The 19,174-nt window shown below is 40.0% G+C and overlaps 1 protein-coding gene across 3 annotated transcripts; it reads right to left on the bottom strand.

Moving 5' to 3' along the window:
* Positions 1-242: 242 nt before the first annotated feature.
* ano11 (anoctamin 11) lies at positions 243-19,154 on the bottom strand. 3 transcript variants are annotated; one of them, XM_076878823.1, is made up of 23 exons: positions 19,073-19,154; positions 15,587-15,713; positions 15,295-15,488; positions 15,075-15,182; positions 14,630-14,766; positions 14,500-14,557; positions 14,305-14,415; positions 14,060-14,225; positions 13,115-13,205; positions 11,551-11,647; positions 11,324-11,467; positions 10,885-11,022; positions 9,696-9,794; positions 8,800-8,902; positions 6,826-6,937; positions 6,668-6,722; positions 6,485-6,582; positions 4,899-5,035; positions 4,140-4,345; positions 3,917-4,053; positions 3,540-3,630; positions 2,947-3,130; positions 243-1,393 (listed from the first exon to the last, which is right to left on the bottom strand). In XM_076878823.1, the coding sequence occupies exons 2-23, from the start codon at positions 15,684-15,686 to the stop codon at positions 1,362-1,364; spliced, it is 2,598 nt and encodes an 865-aa protein (XP_076734938.1). In that variant the 5' UTR covers positions 15,687-15,713; positions 19,073-19,154; the 3' UTR covers positions 243-1,361. The 3 variants fall into 3 exon arrangements, with proteins under 3 accessions (XP_076734938.1, XP_076734936.1, XP_076734937.1); XM_076878821.1 differs by lacking the exon at positions 19,073-19,154 and adding an exon at positions 16,171-16,872; XM_076878822.1 differs by lacking the exon at positions 19,073-19,154 and adding an exon at positions 16,171-16,872 and having other exon boundaries at positions 2,999-3,130.
* Between the last annotated feature and the right edge of the window lie 20 nt (positions 19,155-19,174).

Raw genomic sequence — 19,174 nt, 5'->3', positions numbered from 1 at the left:
CATTGGTGGAGTTTTTGTGTGGGGAGGAGGGAGAGGAAGAGGGAAATCATTAATGAAACACCTGTCTGTTTCTGACTCCCAATAAATCAGAGACTTTTCATCTTTTTGGGGGGAAGGTGATGTTTTAAGAAGGAGGGCAAAATGAAGAGAAGAAGAAAGTGGAGAAGACAGATGGTGTGGAAGGATTAAAGTTCCAGCAAGTACAGCATCTCTGAGGCTGTGAATCCCACATCGAGGAGGTGTTTGCGTTCGTCAAACTAGATTTATTTGATCAAAAATGACAAAAAAGCTCATATGTAAAATATGGCCTCTGCTCAGGTGCTGTTTCACTCCTGTTTACAGTACTGTACAGCCATACTGTGCAGGACATTCACGTAGAAAAGACTTTCATGCTTGGTGCTGAGTGAAAACGCAGCATAAACTATGTGATGATAATACAGTCAGTGAACAATGCCAGCTTTGTGAAAATGAGGAGCAAAAAACCCCAAAGCACTGTTGACTCTGTTGATCTTGTTGTAACAGTTTGTCCAAGAAAGGTGAACTTTGACCTCAAGTCAGCATTTGTCATAAAGATAATAACAATACACATTAAAGAGGCAGTCTGCCGAGCTCACACATAAAAGTCTGTTTTCTTTCCATGAGTGGCACTACTGATCCTGTGCACTCCTTTGTTTGAAGCCTTCTATCCCTTCAGAGGAGTTTTATAAAGCCCCCCCAAAATATTCAGGATGAGCTTTTGCAGAGTCAAGGTGTAATCCAACTTCATTACATTTCAGGTCCTCTGGGTATCCCAACAGTAACTCCAAGAAAAACACTGCAAATTGGAATTTATGCAATTTCAAACTATGCTCTGTCAATACAACATTTGGCATCATTTAAATAGTTCATGTTGTCAGACTTTGAAGTCAATCTGAGGCTGCGTGGGATACACACACAGTACTGCAAGTAAGTCCCACACCTGCGTGGCGTCAGGTAGCATTAACAGTGCATGCTGCAGCTAGTGGAAGCCAATCAACATACTAATTTTCCCCACATACGTTGCTTAATTATTTAGCAATACATAGATTTATGCTTTATAAATTCATGCCCTTTGCTCCAGTAACATCAGACTCTGATAATGTTGCAATAACCATGAGATTGAAAAAAATCCCAAATATGTTGGAGAAATGTCCATATGAAGAAGGTGGGCAGGCCGAAGCACACCTGTGTATCTGTGCAGATGAATATGTATTAGTGATATGAAAACCAATCCCAAGACAGTATTCCACTTTCTTGGGAAAATTTCACTTATCCGAGATACAAAGGAAAGTCTCATATTCCACCAGCGTTCAGTCCCACTGCTTCTTTTCCACAGAGGAATCCTAACTCATGTTTCCAAGGGACGTGTCACTTCCTTCAGAGGAGGCAATGGCAGAAGTAACGGGAAAGAAGCAGAAAGGCAAGAAAAAGAGTTAATTGTGTTAGACTGACTACAATAAGAGGTACAGAGGAGGAAAAGGCTGACACAGATACTTTTGCTGCAGCGATCACATCAGGTAACTACAACACTAAATAAACTGGTTACACAATGAAATGTAATAAATAATTTCAGATGCCAAAGTCCTTAGTCTGTATGTCCTGTAGGCCTCACATCTAATAAAATGGTTGCTTTTTATCTTCGAAGAGCAAATATGCACATTAAATTCACACAGTGTTGATCTAACTAAGTTCTAAATTAAACTAAACAAAATGTGACTTTAGGGGAGTTAGAGGACATAAAAATCCCACAATGCCACCTGCTGTATTCAAGTTTTCAGACTCCAATCCAAAACCTGTGCATCCCAAATGCAATGAAACCACAGGGAGTAGTAGTATTAGTAATTAGTATTAGTTAGTAATGTTGAGGAAAGAGCTAGCTATTAACTTGGATCAGCAAATAAAATAAGCAGCTTCTAAACAGAGACTAACTAATGTGATATGGAGATGAATAATCACCATAACAGCGAGCAACTCTGGACCCACTGACGTCTTACAGATGTTTTGCTGACTTACATGTACCACATTATAACTTTTGATTAAACAACAAAAGAAAATCAGACTTTAAATGATCACAGGATCGGCTTAAAAATATAAATTAATACCAATATTTCTGAACTGAAATCATGACATCCTTTTTAGGAATGCCATTCACTTACCTGTGCTGTACTTACCTGTCCTCATCCAGCAACATTCACTACATGAGACACATGACAACAGCGTGGGCCAGAACAAAGGGGACACACACACATACAGGTGAGGATGAATATACACACTATGACAGTCTATACCCGACGATCATCGCTCAATCCCCGTGGGCAGAATATGAAATTTGACATGTGACGTGTTAAGCTGCTTCGTTTTTCTGAACATAATGATTTTTCATTTTATTTAAAGTCCAACCTGAACAGAAGTGCTGATGGATGAAATAACCCGTGCCAACACACATCAGGTCACAAAGTCTGGCGATGCAATCAAGCGAAATATTTGGCACTGATCCCACATAGATTACCTCTAATGATCATGCTGTACGCAGCGAGTTTATGACAGCCAGTATAGCCGCAGGTGCTTTGCAGGTGGGTGGGTGAGCTCTTAAAAGCCTTTCAATTGTGGATTTTATTAGTGTGAATCAGCTGTGTCAGAGACAGTGACAGGTTTGACACTGCATGGATCACCTACGTGGAAACACACTGCAGAGCTGGATTTGTTTATCATGCAGCTGACAAGGTAACATTTTATTAGAAACTTCTAATAGAAAAGACTTGTTTTTATTTTTTTTCTGCTCTCAGACACACAAATTTGTATCCAAAAGATGATTTAAGTGAGTTTAATATGAACATATTTACCTGGTCATTGTTAACTAGATTTACTTTATATGGAGAAGTGTGTGCTGCATGACCTTGTGTGTGTGCGTCCCATGTTCTTACTGACCTGGGCTGGAGGTGCCTGGAGTGGCAGCGGCGGCCGCTCGGGCTCGACTCACCAACAGGGCCTCCTGGTTTTCAGCCAGAGCTTGCTTAGCCAGGTAGCGCTCCCTCTTCATCTTCAGCTCCAGGGACTCGGGAACATCGGGTACAATCCAGTCAATGGCTCGCAGCACGAAGAACACCACGTGCTGGTGACAGTAAAAAACAACAGCAAGAACAGTGTGAACAATCTCCACATCACAAATTGTCATTAATTTTAAGCAAACAGACAGCTGATCTTCAAGCATGAAAATGGAAAAACAGTACTTGTAGTTTTATTTTCCACATAATTTGTACAACTGGTGAATAATTTCTTCTCTCTCAGGTGAGCATTAACAAATAACTGTGAGGAAATGGCAGAGAGGAGGTATATAGAGAGAGAATAAAAAGTGATGCAGATGGAAACAAAACGGTAAAAGAGGACTAAATCATTAGAATTTGTCCAAACAAGCAGAACTGGCATAGAGGTGTCAGTGAAAAGGCAATACTAAACAAAGGTAAAACCACTAAAACAGGCAAAATGAAGTAAATAGAGATGCTAGGAAGCTTCCGTCATACCTCAAATGCAATAATAAAGCCAAGTCTGACTGCCAGGAGCTCCCAGTAAAACAGTGTGTAGTTTCCATTGTTGTCTCTGAATGCTTTGTATCTGAAAAACCCCAACAAACATAATTTGTTACAAAGTTACAACAAGAAATATTTGTAATACTTGGTGTGTATAATATACAGCAGCAGCACATGAAAAGAACAGTCTTAATATTCAGTAATATCACCCATTGTTGGCCAAGGCTATGACATGAACACACTTAACTTAAATGTTAAGAAACTTAAATGTTGCTTAGCAACACCAAAGTAACCATATATGAGAAGTTGAACTTGACACATAAGATGAAGGAATAAAAAGGAGCATAAAAAGAAAGCTCAAAGCAGCATACCTGCACATAGGGTACTCTGTGTAGTTGAGTGGGGCGTAAGCCAGGGTGAAGTTGACGTATCCGTTGAGATCATTGTCAAATTTGTACTGATACAGCAGGCGAGGTAAAAAATCTGAAGTGAACGCTATTAGGAAAGCCTGAAAAAGAATAAAAGATAATAAATGTTCTTTTTTTCCTCATATTGCTATGTAGTCTGACAATAATGTATTAGACATGAACTCACATTGGCAATGACAGACAGGTGTGACAAAGCTTCCAGTATGTTAAACCACACTCCGATGTTTTGTGCACGTTCAGCCACCGGCCGGCGGTACTCGCACACAAACTTGTGTGCATCCAAACGAATCTCCACCCAGTTGTTAAGGAGGGCGAAGAGCGGAGCGAGGGGGAACGCCGCCACAAAGATAGTAATGAACCCAAACTGGAGCACTGCAGCACATGAAATTAAAATTAGATAATTAATCTTTGCATTTTTTCATCAAAATGGATATTATCTATGGCAGCACGGTGGCACGGTGGTTAGCACTGTTGCCGCACAGCAAGAAGGTCCTGAGTTCAATTCCACCATCAGACCGGGGTCTTTCTGTGTGGAGTTTGCATGTTCTCCCCGTGTTTGCGTGGGTTCTCTCCGGGTCCTCCGGCTTCCTCCCACCGTCCAAAGACATGCAGCTTGTGGGGATAGGTTAATTGGATAATTCAAATTGCCACTAGGTATGAATGTGAGTGTGAATGGTTGTCTGTCCCTATGTGTTAGCCCTGCGACAGACTGGCGACCTGTCCAGGGTGTACCCCGCCTTTCGCCCTATGACAGCTGGGATAGGCTCCAGCGCCCCCCGCGACCCTGAAAAGGATAAGCGGAAGCGAATGGATGGATGGATGGATGGATGGATATTATCTATGTGTGAATTTTTAGTTGGACTGAACTGGCGATCCGGTTGAATGCAGTGATATTAAAGTCTCTAAATCAGATATGGATACTCACCCATCTCCAGGTACTCTTCGAACAGGCCCTCACACTCAACCAGCTGGTAATCCTCTTCCCAGCGCCGAGGCTCATGGGATGCCTTGCCACCCAGCACTTTTGCCAGAGTTCTCTTCTGGCGCCAGGCCTTCACTTTACTGTTAGGGAAGAAAAAGACATTTTCGGTTTAATTCAGTTTTATTTATAAAGGCACACATTCGCCTCAAGGTGCTTTATACTCTAAGGTTAAAACCAAAAAACTATTCGAAAGAAACCCCAACAACAGACAACCCCTGTGAGCAAACATTTGGCAACAGAGGGAAGGAAAAACTCCCTTTTGACAGGAAGACACTTCCAGCAGAACCAGGCTCAGGGAAGAGCAGCCATCTGCCGCGACCACTTGGGGGTGATGGCATGGGAGAAGACAGCAGAAACAGGAGAAAGGAGATAACTATGGGAGAAAGTGCCAGAGTTTAATAACGGCTAATGACTAAATAGACACGTGGTGCAAAACCATGCAGAGAGTGAAAAGAAGTGAGTGAAGAGGGAAGGGAACGCCCCAGCAGCCTGGGCCTATTGGAGCATAACTCCAGGGTCACCTGATCATTTGATGGAATCAGGATAAGGATTTATGTTAGTATGCATTGTAACATGCAATGGCAAAAATGACAGAAACAGCACATTTAGAGGATGTTCATTACATCACAGATATGACACAGGACTAATTTTTTGTAGCTGAACAGCAATCATTGTTCCCCAATAACCACCATGGACTTTCAGTTGGAATTAGTTAACCAAACCTATTTTCTATCACTGGAAGCATTTGTTGCTGATGTAATGACTGCAATCCCCTCTCATCTTTTACAACACATGCCGCCCCACCACTGAGTGGGGAAATGTGCTTGTTTTCTTCATGCAGTCATCTTTGTCCGTTTCACTGCAGCAGCACAAGACCAAATTTCCAGCATCATCCCCTTGGCCACTCCACATTTATGATTCATCACTAACATCAGTTAACACAGTCCATGACTGCCCCTCTTTGGCCCACTGTAAGCGCTGGCTTGTGTTTGGCTTCTCTGCATGTAAATCTCATTTCATTCAGCCTGTTTCTGACAGTTCTGTAACAAATGTTGGCTCCTGTTTCTGCCCATTTATTTTTCATGTATAGCAATAATTTCTGTCATCATATCTGTGATTTGTTTATGTGCTACAAAGTAAAAGAGCTGGATCCTCAAGAGTGATGATTACATAATTTTGCCAGAGGTTTTAAGCGTATTTACTGAACTGCTCCTCTGCTTTATCCTAACTCTGCTTTAATCTTTTCAGTTGTATTTGACAGTCACTGTACTTATTGCTCATGTGTTTGAATCTAATTTGTTTAATTATTATTTTATTGCAGAAAAAATTTACTCCTGAAATTTTTTCTCTAAAAAGTAAGATGTCCTGGTAAACCACGAAAGCTTTTAAATAAATAATAAAGGATGTAAATAAAAGGAAGAATAAAGGATGTTTAAATATGCTGGAGATTGACAACAGAACATTTTTCTATAAAAACATAAAACATATACATAAAAAAACCCATAAAAGCTAAAAGTGTAGCAACGTACGGTAAGATGAACTCCTGAACGTTGTTGATGAGCTGTTTTCCCACCATTATGATGAAAAGTTGTTGAGCCAATTCAATGAGGCAACCCCCGGCACCACACTGTAACGCAAAGACACACAGACATGACACTATGGGGGCATCATTTTCACATGCTGGTACGTTACAGGCTCTCTAAATCACTCACGTCTTCATTTCTCATCCCGAACAAGGTCCCGTAGTTGGTAGGGTAACCCACAAACCTAATCACAGAGAGATCAGTGGCACCTTAAATACTTTCTTTGTCTCAGTGTCTTCATCTTTTCATGATTATCCTGTGTGTCTGTTGTGACTCGTGTGTCTCACCTTCCTTTAAAGAAAGCCACATAAAAGGGAGACGAGTAGAAGTTGACAAACTGGAAGATGAACACCTTGAAGATGAAAGCGTTGTCATACTGGGTTTGTGTTCTGTGCATCTCTGCAACACATCGCACAAAAACACAGTGTTAAAGACATCGAGACAATGTTGCCTTTGATTTCACTTAGTTTAAATGACTTCAAAGTCATTTTTATATAGATAACAAGATATTATGATAACTGGTTTACAGGTAGTCAAAACTAAGAAAAAAGGGAAACCACAGTGTAAACTATTTTTTTTACATTAATTTGGGGTGTTTTTTGATTTGTCTGTTTTTTTACAAGAATCAAGAATCAGCAGCGAATATGATTGTCTATCATACTTTCTTGACTGAAATGAGATGATTCTACAAATACTCTGCTGGATACATCATCAACAATCCTGCCGATATCCATTTTAAACAGTGGCTGAACTGTTTAAACATCAAGATTAACAGTTACAATCTTTTTGGAGGGGTTAAACATGTACACTAAAATTTTTACAACAATCTGGTTGCATAAATATGCACATCCTTAGCTATTTAAAGCCTGACCCATGAAATAATTGTCAGAAAATTATTATTTATTTGTTCTTATTTTTTGCCTAAACAATTAAGCAGAGTTTTTGCACACTGATCATGTGAACATCTCAAGAACTCATGAAAAGTCATGTATCAAATATGGTACACTGTGAGTTAAAGGGTTAAACTAACAACTTTGTTGAAGCACCTTTGCATTTTATTACAGTAGTCAGTCTTTTTGGTTAGTTGTTAGCATGGCACGTCTTCATTATTTGCCCTTCTCTTCTCTGTAAAAACACTCCAAGTTTTTCAGATTATGGCGCCATCTTTTGAGCACAGTCCTCTTCAGGTCACTCCACAGTTTTTCAGCAGGATCTGAATCTGTACTCAGGCTGGCTCATTTTTTGGTGAATCAGTTATTTTGATGATCTGGATATATGCAGCTGGTTGCTGCTGTTGTGCTACAAGGTCCAAATCCTCTTGATCTTCAGTTTTCTAGCAGATGCCTAAAGAGGTTTTTTGTGAAAAATGATTGCTATTTTAGTACTGTTCATAAATCCTCCCAGCTTGACTAAAGCCCTACTGTAGTTCCAGATGAAGAAAAACAGCCCCAAAGCACGATGTTATCACTACCATGCTTCATTGCAGGTACAGTTTTTCTCTGGTGATGTGAACTGTTTTTGTGTCAAACATATCTCAAGGAATCACTCCTAAAACCTTCAACTTTGGCCTTATCAGATCATGACACAAAACCTACATGCTTGTGGACGCTCTGATGTATGTATATCATGTGTGTGTTTAACTTGAGATTGTTGTCACATGTAGTACACAACCAGTTCTTGCCAGAAATTCCTGCAGCTCATTTAATGTTGCTGTAAATCTCCCTGGCCAGTTATCTTCTTGTCTTTCCCTCAGTTCTGGCAGTAATGGGGTTTTTTTCATCTATTTTCAGCAATGAGATCAGTTTGATGTGTTTGTAAGTTATTTGCAGATCACAAATTTTGTTGGAAGATGCCACAAGGTACACATCAGGAAAATCCTACAAAAACAGCTGAACTTCATTTGATTTTAATGAGTCACTTTAACTGATGACTAATGTTTAATATGAATTCACATGTGATTAATCTTACCCCTAATTATAAGAAGGCGTGCAGACGTGTCCAACCACATTGTTTTTAGGGTTTTTAAAAATATTTTTTTGTGTGTAGACTTTTTATGCCCTCTGTATCTGTACTTTACAGTCCCATAATTCTGCAACATGATGCAGCTACTTTGACAGAAACAATAACCATAAGGATCCAACTGAAGAGATTCACCTGCTCTGGAGAAGTCTGAGCTTTTAGTTAGTGGCAATCAAGTACAAAGCTGATAACAATATACACCACAGAGGTTTGAGGTGTGTGAGAGCAGCATTGATTCTTACCCCATTTAGTGAGCTGCTCAGCTAATGCAGTGTAGACCTGGCCCATCAGCAGTATGAGCCCCAGGTTTACAATACTGCTGGAGATGTTGGCTATGGTCCCTGCCTGGGGGAGGAAATTAAATGCATGAATGTTTGTATGATAAATAAAATGCAGTGATTTGCAAAATCATTTAAACATGTACAAATATATTTAATTAAAAACAGTACCAACACAACACAACTCAAATGTTGATCGTTTTTGACCATGTGAACTGGCAGTAAAAGTTGAGAGAATGGCAAAAAAAATGTGTAAAGTTAGTAACACTGAGCTGTTTCTTGGTATAATGTAAATATGAGAATTTTACTGCAGATCATATGTGTTACATAATATGATAAAAAGTGTCAGCATAAATTTCTGTACACAGTGGACAAAGAAGAAAACCAAGACTGAACGGTCATGATTGTTGACTGGAGCCTATCACATCTGTCACAGGACAAAGGGTGGGGCTACTCCCTGGAAAGGGAGCCAGTCAACCACAGGGCTTAAACAGAGAAACAGACAACCATTCACACTCACTTTCACACCTATGGCCAATTTTATATTCACCAGTTAACCTAACATGCATGTCTTTGGACTGTGGGATAAAGCCAGAGCACCCAGAGAGAACCCACACAGTGTGGGGATGTATGAGTCTGGGGCCTCCATACAGAAAGTCCCCAAATGGCCAGTGGATTCCACCACCACTGCACCACTGTGATGCCCAAAAAACGAAAATGTTATATTAAAATGTGATTGTGATCATTTTTAATAATTTAATAATTGCATTCTCTTCTTATTAACAGTTTTCTTTTTGGAAAAAAGCTCCAATGTGTTTGTAGCATTTCTTTGTGCAAAGCATGAAACAGCTGTAATGTACCTCTGTCCGCAGCACAGGGCTCCCAGAATGAAATATCACCACACTGATGATACCACGGCACACGACCACCGTCACCAGGAAGATCATCACCACACACAGCTGAGAGAAGAGGGGGAAAAGCACACCTGTAGCTGCGACATAATATGCTGCACACAGCCAGAGGCACACAAAGGTCTGCTGTCATCATCAACACCATGCAGCATAATATAAGACCAAGAAGTCAAGAGTCCAGCATCCTCATTGCGGCTCTCATGATGCTCATCATAAAACTGATCCATATCTCTTACATCCTGACTGACATCTTTCAGAGCACAAACAAAGTTTTTAAAAGACGGCTTTAATTGAATGTGCTAGACATGCATATGCTTTTCTAAGTCAGTAGCATTTAGTAGTAGGATTTTTCTAAAGATTGGCAAGCAAGCAAGAGCTTCCAACAAGAGCTTGGATCAGGTATTATTCCCATAAAATTTAGTAACAGCTGAATAATTTTTTCCATGATATTCATTTCTTTTCTTTGTCTAATAGTGGATTCTATTCCTTTCAGTTTCGGGAAATTAACTTGCAGACATTTTCATTCCTTATATCAAAATTCACAACTATCATAACATCAGTATGTTTCCAGCAAAATCCTTCTACTGAACAGGGAAGAGAATTAGAATTTTAAAACATTTCCATCTCTAATCCCATCATCAAAACAAGGGTGTGTGAAAAATGATCCTCAGATCTGCATCTACAAAGAAGTGAATCTTGGACACAGCATAAAGTGCGTGGATGAGATGATGGGATCATATCTGGCCCTGTAGGCATGTGACCTGGATTCATTATTAAAAAAGGGTTCAGTTAACAATGCAGGATTTACTGGAATGGCACAAAGGTGTTAACCCCACCTCTATTTCTCAACACAATCACAAAAGGAAAAGCTCAAGAGAAACCGAGACTCCTTACTGAAACCACGTGCAATGAGATTAATGATGAGAAAAAGAGAAAGTCTGTTGTTCGGGAGCGGATCTGGATCTGCTGTATTAGAACGACATTTTACAGTGTGACAATAATAGTGGTAATTAAACCGTTTAAGAACCTAACTAAACATAATGCATAGTGTTAAAATGCACCTCGAGTATTTCTTTTACTGAAGTGCAAAAACAACAAAACAGCAGTACAGTATGTAAAATATTTTAAATGGCCTCACCATCATTATGATAACCATGGAGCCAGTGAACATGCGAGACAGCCTGGTTTTTTCAGGAAAGTATGGCTCTTTGACCCCAGTCACTGGATTTTGCTCCATAGTAGGGGCCATGGCTGCAAACTCCGGCCGAGGACGCTCCTTAAAGAAAACAGTGACCATCATCACTGGACACACTCTTCACCGGCTTTGTCTGGTTCACAGATTGGTCTGTAACTTTAGTCTTTGCTCTGTTGTTTACCTTGTTTACTCTGTACAAAACTGAAACTTCCGTGTATAAAGGTTAAAATCAAATATTAAAAAAATAGAATCCCTGTGCAAACAAGTGCAAACAGTCATGATGCCCATTACTGTATTACTGGATCTATAATCATGACAGACCTAAGAGCTCTAAACCGAATAAGACCAGTATGATCACACTCATACTGAAAGCAACCAATACCTCCTCTTCATGGAAGTCCATACAGTCCCAGTGATGTGCCAGAGTGGCCATTTTTCTCTTCCAGTACTCCAGAAAGGTTACAGCCCAGAATGACATGAACACACTGAAAAACACTGTACCTGGATGGTCAAATAAGTATCCCAGCTGCAACAGAGAAAGGTACAACCATTAGGTTCAAGTCTTTTTTCGCAGAGTCAGCGATTTGTTCACCACGAAAAGCTTGGTACCTTCGTCAAGGTGCAGATCTCAGACATGTTCCAGGCCTTACATGTTTTGCAGAGTGGACACATGGTATAGCTAGCTCCACTGTTACAGATTTCCTCCCTGTTGACAGACACACTGACACAGATTAGTTACACCTGAGATAACACTAATTACAGGTTTTAAAGCAACACGTATTTGGCCTCACATAACTGTGAGGCCCAATAATGATCAGTGTGGGAGCTAAGGCATTGGGAGAATTAACTCTAATGGATGTAAAGGCTGCACATATACCTATTACGTACTGCTTCCGGGGAACAGATGAGCGGTGTGGAAAGCATTCTCCTAACCTCCTGCCGGGAAACAAAGCTACTGCTCTTTCCTTTATTACAGTTATAGAGTGAGTTACTGAAACCCTGACTGCACATGGGATCAGCTACAAATAAAGCCTGGACTGACAGCGAGATCTATTTCCTCCTCTTTTTTTTTTAATAGGAGGATTATTCTGCACTAATTGTCCATTAGAGATGGCTGCTTTTTCTTGCTGCCACAGACTCTCTTTCCTAGGATATCGACTTATCCCTAAGAAATGAAGCCAGAAAAAGGTAAACAGTAGTTACAGCGGCAATATTACTGTACACAATCTAGGCTACACTTACGCTGAGAAGAAAAACCAGAAAGGAGAGCCAACTCTTAATAAATAATATATGACAAACTGGCACAGACATCCCACATGTAGATGATCTAGCTGTGAAGCGAGTCTTTATGCAGAGTGCGCTCTGCTTTGAAATATTTGAATCTAAAGTTGTGCTTGTTTGAGAGAGTCTGTAAGTGGAGTTTAATTTCCAGGAAACTGTGGCAGCCCTTGAAACAAAAGCTATAACACACTTATTTGCTTTCTTTCTAAGGAGAAATCAATGCTAATCTCATGTGTGTACATTAAGTACAGCACTGAACTTTGGCTCTTATGTTGGACATCAGTAAGGTTTTTGCTATACGTTTCTGAACAGGCACAACGGCACCAATTTCAGCAGCTTCACTGAAACAATAAGACTCTAAGAAGCCACTGCAGCCAGCAGCTGGCTGACAATGATTAGTCCCGTTTATTTTTATTATGAGCCATGTGGGTGTGCATTAAATTCAGCTGAATCACTATCAATAGTGATACATGTCAGTGCATAAGTATGTTTAATGTTTAATTAAACATAATGTCTGGTTACCATCTGAAACTCCATTGAGGGATCGGGCATTGATGACTGCATTGGATTTTTTCACATTTGGCAACTGTTTGCAACTAGTTGCAACTAACTTTGTGTGAGGGTTTCCTATTTGTTTGATTTTTATGTTATACATTATTAAAGACAAGATCCAAGTTTTTGTGTCTATTAAAACGGTGGTTGCTTCACTTGTGTTTGAACTGCCTGCTTAAACTGACCCCTGTGTGTAAAACTTCAACAACTATGCCACAATACCTTATCTAAGTGAGTGCAGTCACACGTGACTAGCCATGTCTGTAATGCGACATTTCATTTAAAATTATTTTGTGTTACACAATAAAACACATGCTATGTATACATGATGCAGACTCACGCTGGTGTGTTGGTACCCATGGACATCACTCCAGACACAAAGACCAGAGTCCCGACCACTGCTGCCGGCAGCAGCCAGGCTGTGTAGAAACCTGCAGAGACAAAAAGCTCCATTAGACTGCAGCTCTCAGCTGATGCAAGACGGATGTTCAATTTCAGCTGCAGTGATGACTTTCATCCTGACAATAATGGTTTCAAGCTCAGGTATAGCCCCTTTGCATATACTACACTCTCCTCTTAACTGAGATTCATAAAAGAATTTCACTGCTAAAAAAAGGAGTTTCCACTTGTACCTTTTTGTGAAAAAAGAAAGGAAGAAAAAAGTAATAGATGCAATTCACTGTAGAGTCAGTGCCAGGAGGCTGTAGCTTAGATTGCTGTATCATACAGTATGTTTATTTATGTGAGCACTCTGCTTATTGTCCTGTATTAGTTTTGATCCATTTCTAATCATTTTAAATGATTCTGGCGTGTAATACAGACTCCACGTATTTCTCATTTATTAAAATGAACAGCGGGGGTTTTTTTAAATAGAGAAATCTTTGGCCCCCATCAGACTCAAATCAAATGACCAGAATTGTAATAAAATTATAGTTAGCTACTAAATTTAAATTGATTTCAACCAAATAATCTGCAAAAACTGCTTTAGTTTGTGCTTCAAGGTAATAAAATTACTGAGATATCAATAGAACGCTTATGTTGAGCAGTTAATTAAACTCAAATTACTTGTCGACAGGGAGAAAGCCTTAACAGTTGCACAGATATTTATAATGTTTTCATTTTAGCAATAATGACAAAATCTAAATATTTAATTAACATTACTAGTTATTGTGATACCTTCTGGTCTGGATTCAGTAATCCTCCTGGATTCAGGAAGGAGTGGGCTTTTTATCTGTAAAAAATGAGCCAAATTTTTTGAACAACAGAAATAAGAATATATATTTACCCAGCCAGGCAAAGTAGAGTGCAATCTTCTCTCCAAAGTACTCCCTGATATGGTCCAGTGGTTGATACTTGTACCATTTGCACCAGCGGGCCCAGTAGTAGTAGAGAACCTGCCTCTGGTTCAGCTCGTCAGGTCGGACCTCGTGCTTTGGAAGCTGAAAGGGCCCCTAAAGAGAAAAAACATGCTGCTAATGAGAAAGAGAAAACGACACATTTCAGTGTACAGAACAGCTAAAAATAACTCACCTCATGCAGCGGGAACGCTGCTGTGTACGCCCCTTCATTTAACAGTCTGTCCACTCCGACTTCAGCCTTCTTCCTTTTCCCATATGCTGTCCTGGCAAGAATCTCATAGACCTGAAATAAAACTCTCAGTCTGTTAGTTCAAATATACATCCGATACATTCAGTATACTACTATTGTCACACTTGTGTTACTTACAACACGGTGCCTCTGCGTATTTGTGAAATATGTATCGTGATCTTCCCAGCCAAGGAATCTGAAGAAAAGCGTACATTCAGCAAAACACGCAGCAGTGATCTGATCCAACTGTTTGCAGAAGTTAACCCACCTGCTCATCTTTGACTTGCGAAAGGCACATGTGTAATAGTCCAGAGGCCTGTTAGGCACAGACTCCGTCATTACGTTAGGTATGCATAGTTTACTCAGTACCCGAGCAGATGTGTTGAGGTCTAGATGCTGCTGTGCCTGGGACACAAACACAGATACAGGTGACCTCCTTCTATTACTGTAGAACAGCATAAGATGCACGTTTTTGGTTCTGAGTGAAATGTTACGACAGGTTTTCATTGTCTTAAGAGATAATCAGAAAATGTTCGCATGATTAAAGAGAAAAGTGAGAGAGTAAAGACTTTATCTGGTAAACATCAGTGTGCTCTTTCATATTAAGTTGTCCTTGTTTATTCCCCAAATTAGTATTATTATCAACTGGGTTTAACGTCACGTAACAAATAACTTTAAATTGAACCTACCTAGAAATAAATAGCTGTACTTACTTGCAGTGGAGCTCTAAGGCAAAGCTCCTCAGCATAACACACCAACACATCCCAGGGGGCGCTAATTTTGAGAAAGTGTATGGTCTTCTTTTCATTTGCAGTTTCCTCCTACAAGTAAAGAGGCAACAAAGAAGACGTTAATCAACAAGTCAGGAAAAATAATGAACAGATTTAATAATTTAATAATAAGATAAATAATCTTTAATCTTGTCAACAACACCTTTTCCATGACCAAGCCAACACTCTCCAGGTTCTGAACAAACTTCTCTCTCCACTGAGCCAGTTGTGCTTTCCTTCGTTCAGACCTGCTGCTCTCCTCAGCGGGAACGGCTTCCCTCTCCTCACTGGTAGCCATATTTGTCCCTTTCCCTCGCCGCTTCCTCCGTGAACGAATCTCCCACACCAGCACGAAGTCTGCACCCCAGACCAGAGGAGTGAAAGGTTAAATGAACGAATGACTTTGTCTACCTACCACTGAGCTGATGAAACCTCATGCAAAGCGAACAGCCTACCAATCTTAGTTCTCCCGTCTCTGAAGTAATTCCCCAACTGTGGCACTGGTTGCTTACTTCTTGTAGGAGACTGCATATAAATGGGATCATCGCCATCCATATCTCCATCAGCAGCTGCAGCTGCAAGCTGACAGTTGAGCCACCATTAATATATCATGAAACTCTGTAAAGAGACAGCTGCTGACGAAAACTCTGCTCACTTTTCTGCATTTGAACCTTTTCGCTCGGTGTATGAATGTTTAATTGGCTTTGAGGAGAGGTTTAATTCTTGTGCTAGTACATGCCTCCACTTTGCAGTAATAAGACCAGAAAGATGAGCCGAAAACAATCTTTCAGTGCAGTAAAGTCATGCCTCACCATTACCCATTATCAGTGTCCTTACAGTACCTTGTGTTCATGTTTATATTACATGAAGGGTAAAACCCCTCAAGACTCACTGCCACATCTCTGAGAAATCAGTGAGGCCAAAAGGGAACAGGATAATGAATAACTGCTGTGTCAAAGTGATGCGATTTTATAGATTTATGTGAGCTGAAGAGATATCACACTGCAGTATTGTAGGAAATAAGTAAAGCAGAGCTTACATATCGTGGGGGGATAAAGCTCCCATTCTGCAGGCTCCCATAGCTCTCTGTGCTTTGTGCTTCAGCCCTAGTATCCAGATCCAGGAGGACCTCTCTGTCTCCCTTCAGCCGCTCTGAGCTCTTCCTCAACATGATAAAAAAAAGCTCCTGTGACTTGAAACAAACACTATGCCTTCACATGAAATCTGTACTGAAGGAATTCAAAGATAACTTCAGCCAGGCTGAAGGTAAGAGATGCAAAAAAAGCCTTAAAAAATCTGGATACTGGTCTTTGCTATAGTGAAAAACAAGCTGCTGCTGAAGTCTGCATTTGTAGCAATCTACGCTTCCCTTGTCCTCGTTCTGCTTTTTATCTCTGCATCCATCAGGCTCCTCTGCTCCACTGCAAGAGCCGTGGATACCGTAATGGATCTAGCACGCAGGCAACACCGCGCACAGTGCTGTGCTGCATCTCAGCAGGGAAATGCACGTTTTCACCTCATAAATAATGTAACAGTTAGTGAGTGGCAGTCCAAGCTCTTATGTGCTATAATAATATAATTATATGGACATAACGCACTGTGAGAGGATTCTTCTCTTTGAAGTCAATGTGTATTCCTTCATCCATGCAAGCTGTTTCATATACTTCACTGAACTGGTTTGAAATTCTGCAGATAATTAACATAAATTACACGAGGATGAAGCACCACCCCCACGTGATCTTCTCAAAGCGCAGAACAAACTGTGCGCACTTAAAAATGCTGTTGGTTTATACTCAGAGTCCAGAAGCCCCACATGTACCAGGAGGTTGGTTTTTTTTTTTTAGCTTAAAAGTGATGTTTCTGTGTGTTTTTTATGTGTAATAACTTTGCTAATAATGGTAGAAATACTGTAGTCAACAGGATGAATGAAGAGGTTATATATAAAATGAAGAACTAAATAAATGAATTAATTATTGCCAATGAGACTTTTTAGCTAGATAAATAAAGGATATATAAAACTAAGTCACTTTTTGGCACACCACCTCCAGCAGCCTTCCTGCTTTTCATGCTGTTTGCAGTGCTGCAGTCAGAGCAGAGTCGAACCTGTGAGACATGTATGAAGGAATAACACAACACATACAGTAACCAGAGTCGTGCTGTCAAAGGGAAACTCTATTTTAAAAACAATGATGACATCACCAGTATCTTTGAGTGGATTTTAATGCAATGCCGGAGCCAACACTGGCGAGTTTGAAAGACGCTTTAGAGCAGTGGTCATGAACTCCAGGCCTCGGAGGCCGGTGTCCTGCAGGTTTTAGATCTCACCCTGCATTAACACACCTGAATCAAATGATTAGTTCCTTAACAGGCCTCTGAAGAACATCAAGACATGTTGGGGAGGTAATTTCGCCATTTAAATCAGCTGTGTAGGATCAAGGACACATCTAAAACCTGCAGGACATCGGGCCCTTGAGGCCTGGAGTTCGAGACCCCTGCTCTGGAGCTTCACCTTAGCTATCCACAACAAACCTTTAGGGCACAGCACATAATCTTCATTTTCATATTAAACTTTTTCCTGTGAATTTCCCTAGAGGTCAAAACCCCTGATATTTTACCCAACATCGATCCAACATCAACATCTTTCCTCTTTTTTCGCCATAAGCCATCACAGCCTCCTTTTCTATCAGTGATGCTGTTTTGTAATGGTTTACATTTGGTTTCAAGTCTTTCAGTCTCAACTTCTAACCCTATTTATGATTTTGAAACTGTGTTACTACAAAGAGTTCACAGCTTTCTTTTTCATGGTAACCTCACAAGCACACTATTACTGTACTACTAAATAATAAAGATACCTCTGAACAAGACCAGTGGTAACGGTTGCCCTAGCAACTATAAAATTATTATCAGCAATAAAGGAAGTTGTTAACATGTACTCTGGATTGTATCTGATGCTATCTTGAACGTCTTCCTTTCACTACAAACTGAGTCAGCTGATACCAAACATCCTTTAAGTTTATCGACACTTTGAGCATTTGCAAGGTGCTCCGAACTTAAAACCCATATTTGCTCTGTCAAAAGTAAATAACTTGGGTTCACATAAAAGCACTTTGGGTGTTTCAGTCATAAGTTACTCACTACCCGCAACACACACACCATATAGACGTCCCTGTACACTTTGGTTGACATCAGGCTTGGATGCAAACTGTTTGTATGACCTCTGCAGGTGTGTCAGAGAAATTAGAGTAACTGAAATGGCAAACTATGAATATGTAACAGCTCATCTGTCACTGTCTCAGTGTGACATTTGGTCAGAAAACATTTGAACACTTTGATTTAAAACACAGAAGAAGTGACTGAAGTAGTGTTTACTTTTTAAGGGATTAGTATTGTATCTTATTCACTTATTCATTTTGTTTTATTTGTTCTTTTTAAATGTGTGTAAAGTACAGAAAATTACAAATGAATATTTAAGCTCTACATAGCATTGTTATCACTTTGACCATCAGCTCAATCTACTGGGCTTGAAGAAAAGGTCAGAGGTCAAATGTAACATGATATTTTAAATCTTTACATGGTACTTTCTTTAAGTTGACAATACACAACACACTTTTAAGAATCATAGTTGCTAAGTCAATTTTCAACCAATAAGTTATTGAGTGGACTTTGAAGGGGAAGTATGCCAAATTTGAATAGATTGCTAACATGAGCCCACTCTACACCCCTACTAGGTCTCAACAGAACTCATTCAAGACTTCATTCAAAACATAATCTCCTTTGTAGAGGTAATACAAATCACCAAGCAGCATGTCATAGGCACTACAAAAACAAACTATTAATTGAGCAAACATACACAAGAAATGTATCTAAAGCAATCACAGACAATGGGAACACATTTTGTGTTACACTTCCTAAAAGCATAGTGACCTAAGATGCCCTCTTACCCGTGAATATTCTGTTCCTGCGCTAACACAACTGCCCTCATGACTCCACTGTATTGGACCATATTTCACTGGCGTGACCTGTGACAAAAAGGCAGCTGTTAA

Source organism: Maylandia zebra, linkage group LG20 (genome assembly GCF_041146795.1).
Source record: "Maylandia zebra isolate NMK-2024a linkage group LG20, Mzebra_GT3a, whole genome shotgun sequence".
Classification (NCBI taxonomy): domain Eukaryota; kingdom Metazoa; phylum Chordata; class Actinopteri; order Cichliformes; family Cichlidae; genus Maylandia; species Maylandia zebra.
The sequence above is the reverse complement of the archived record's forward strand: the minus strand, read 5'-3'. Positions and strand labels throughout refer to the sequence as shown.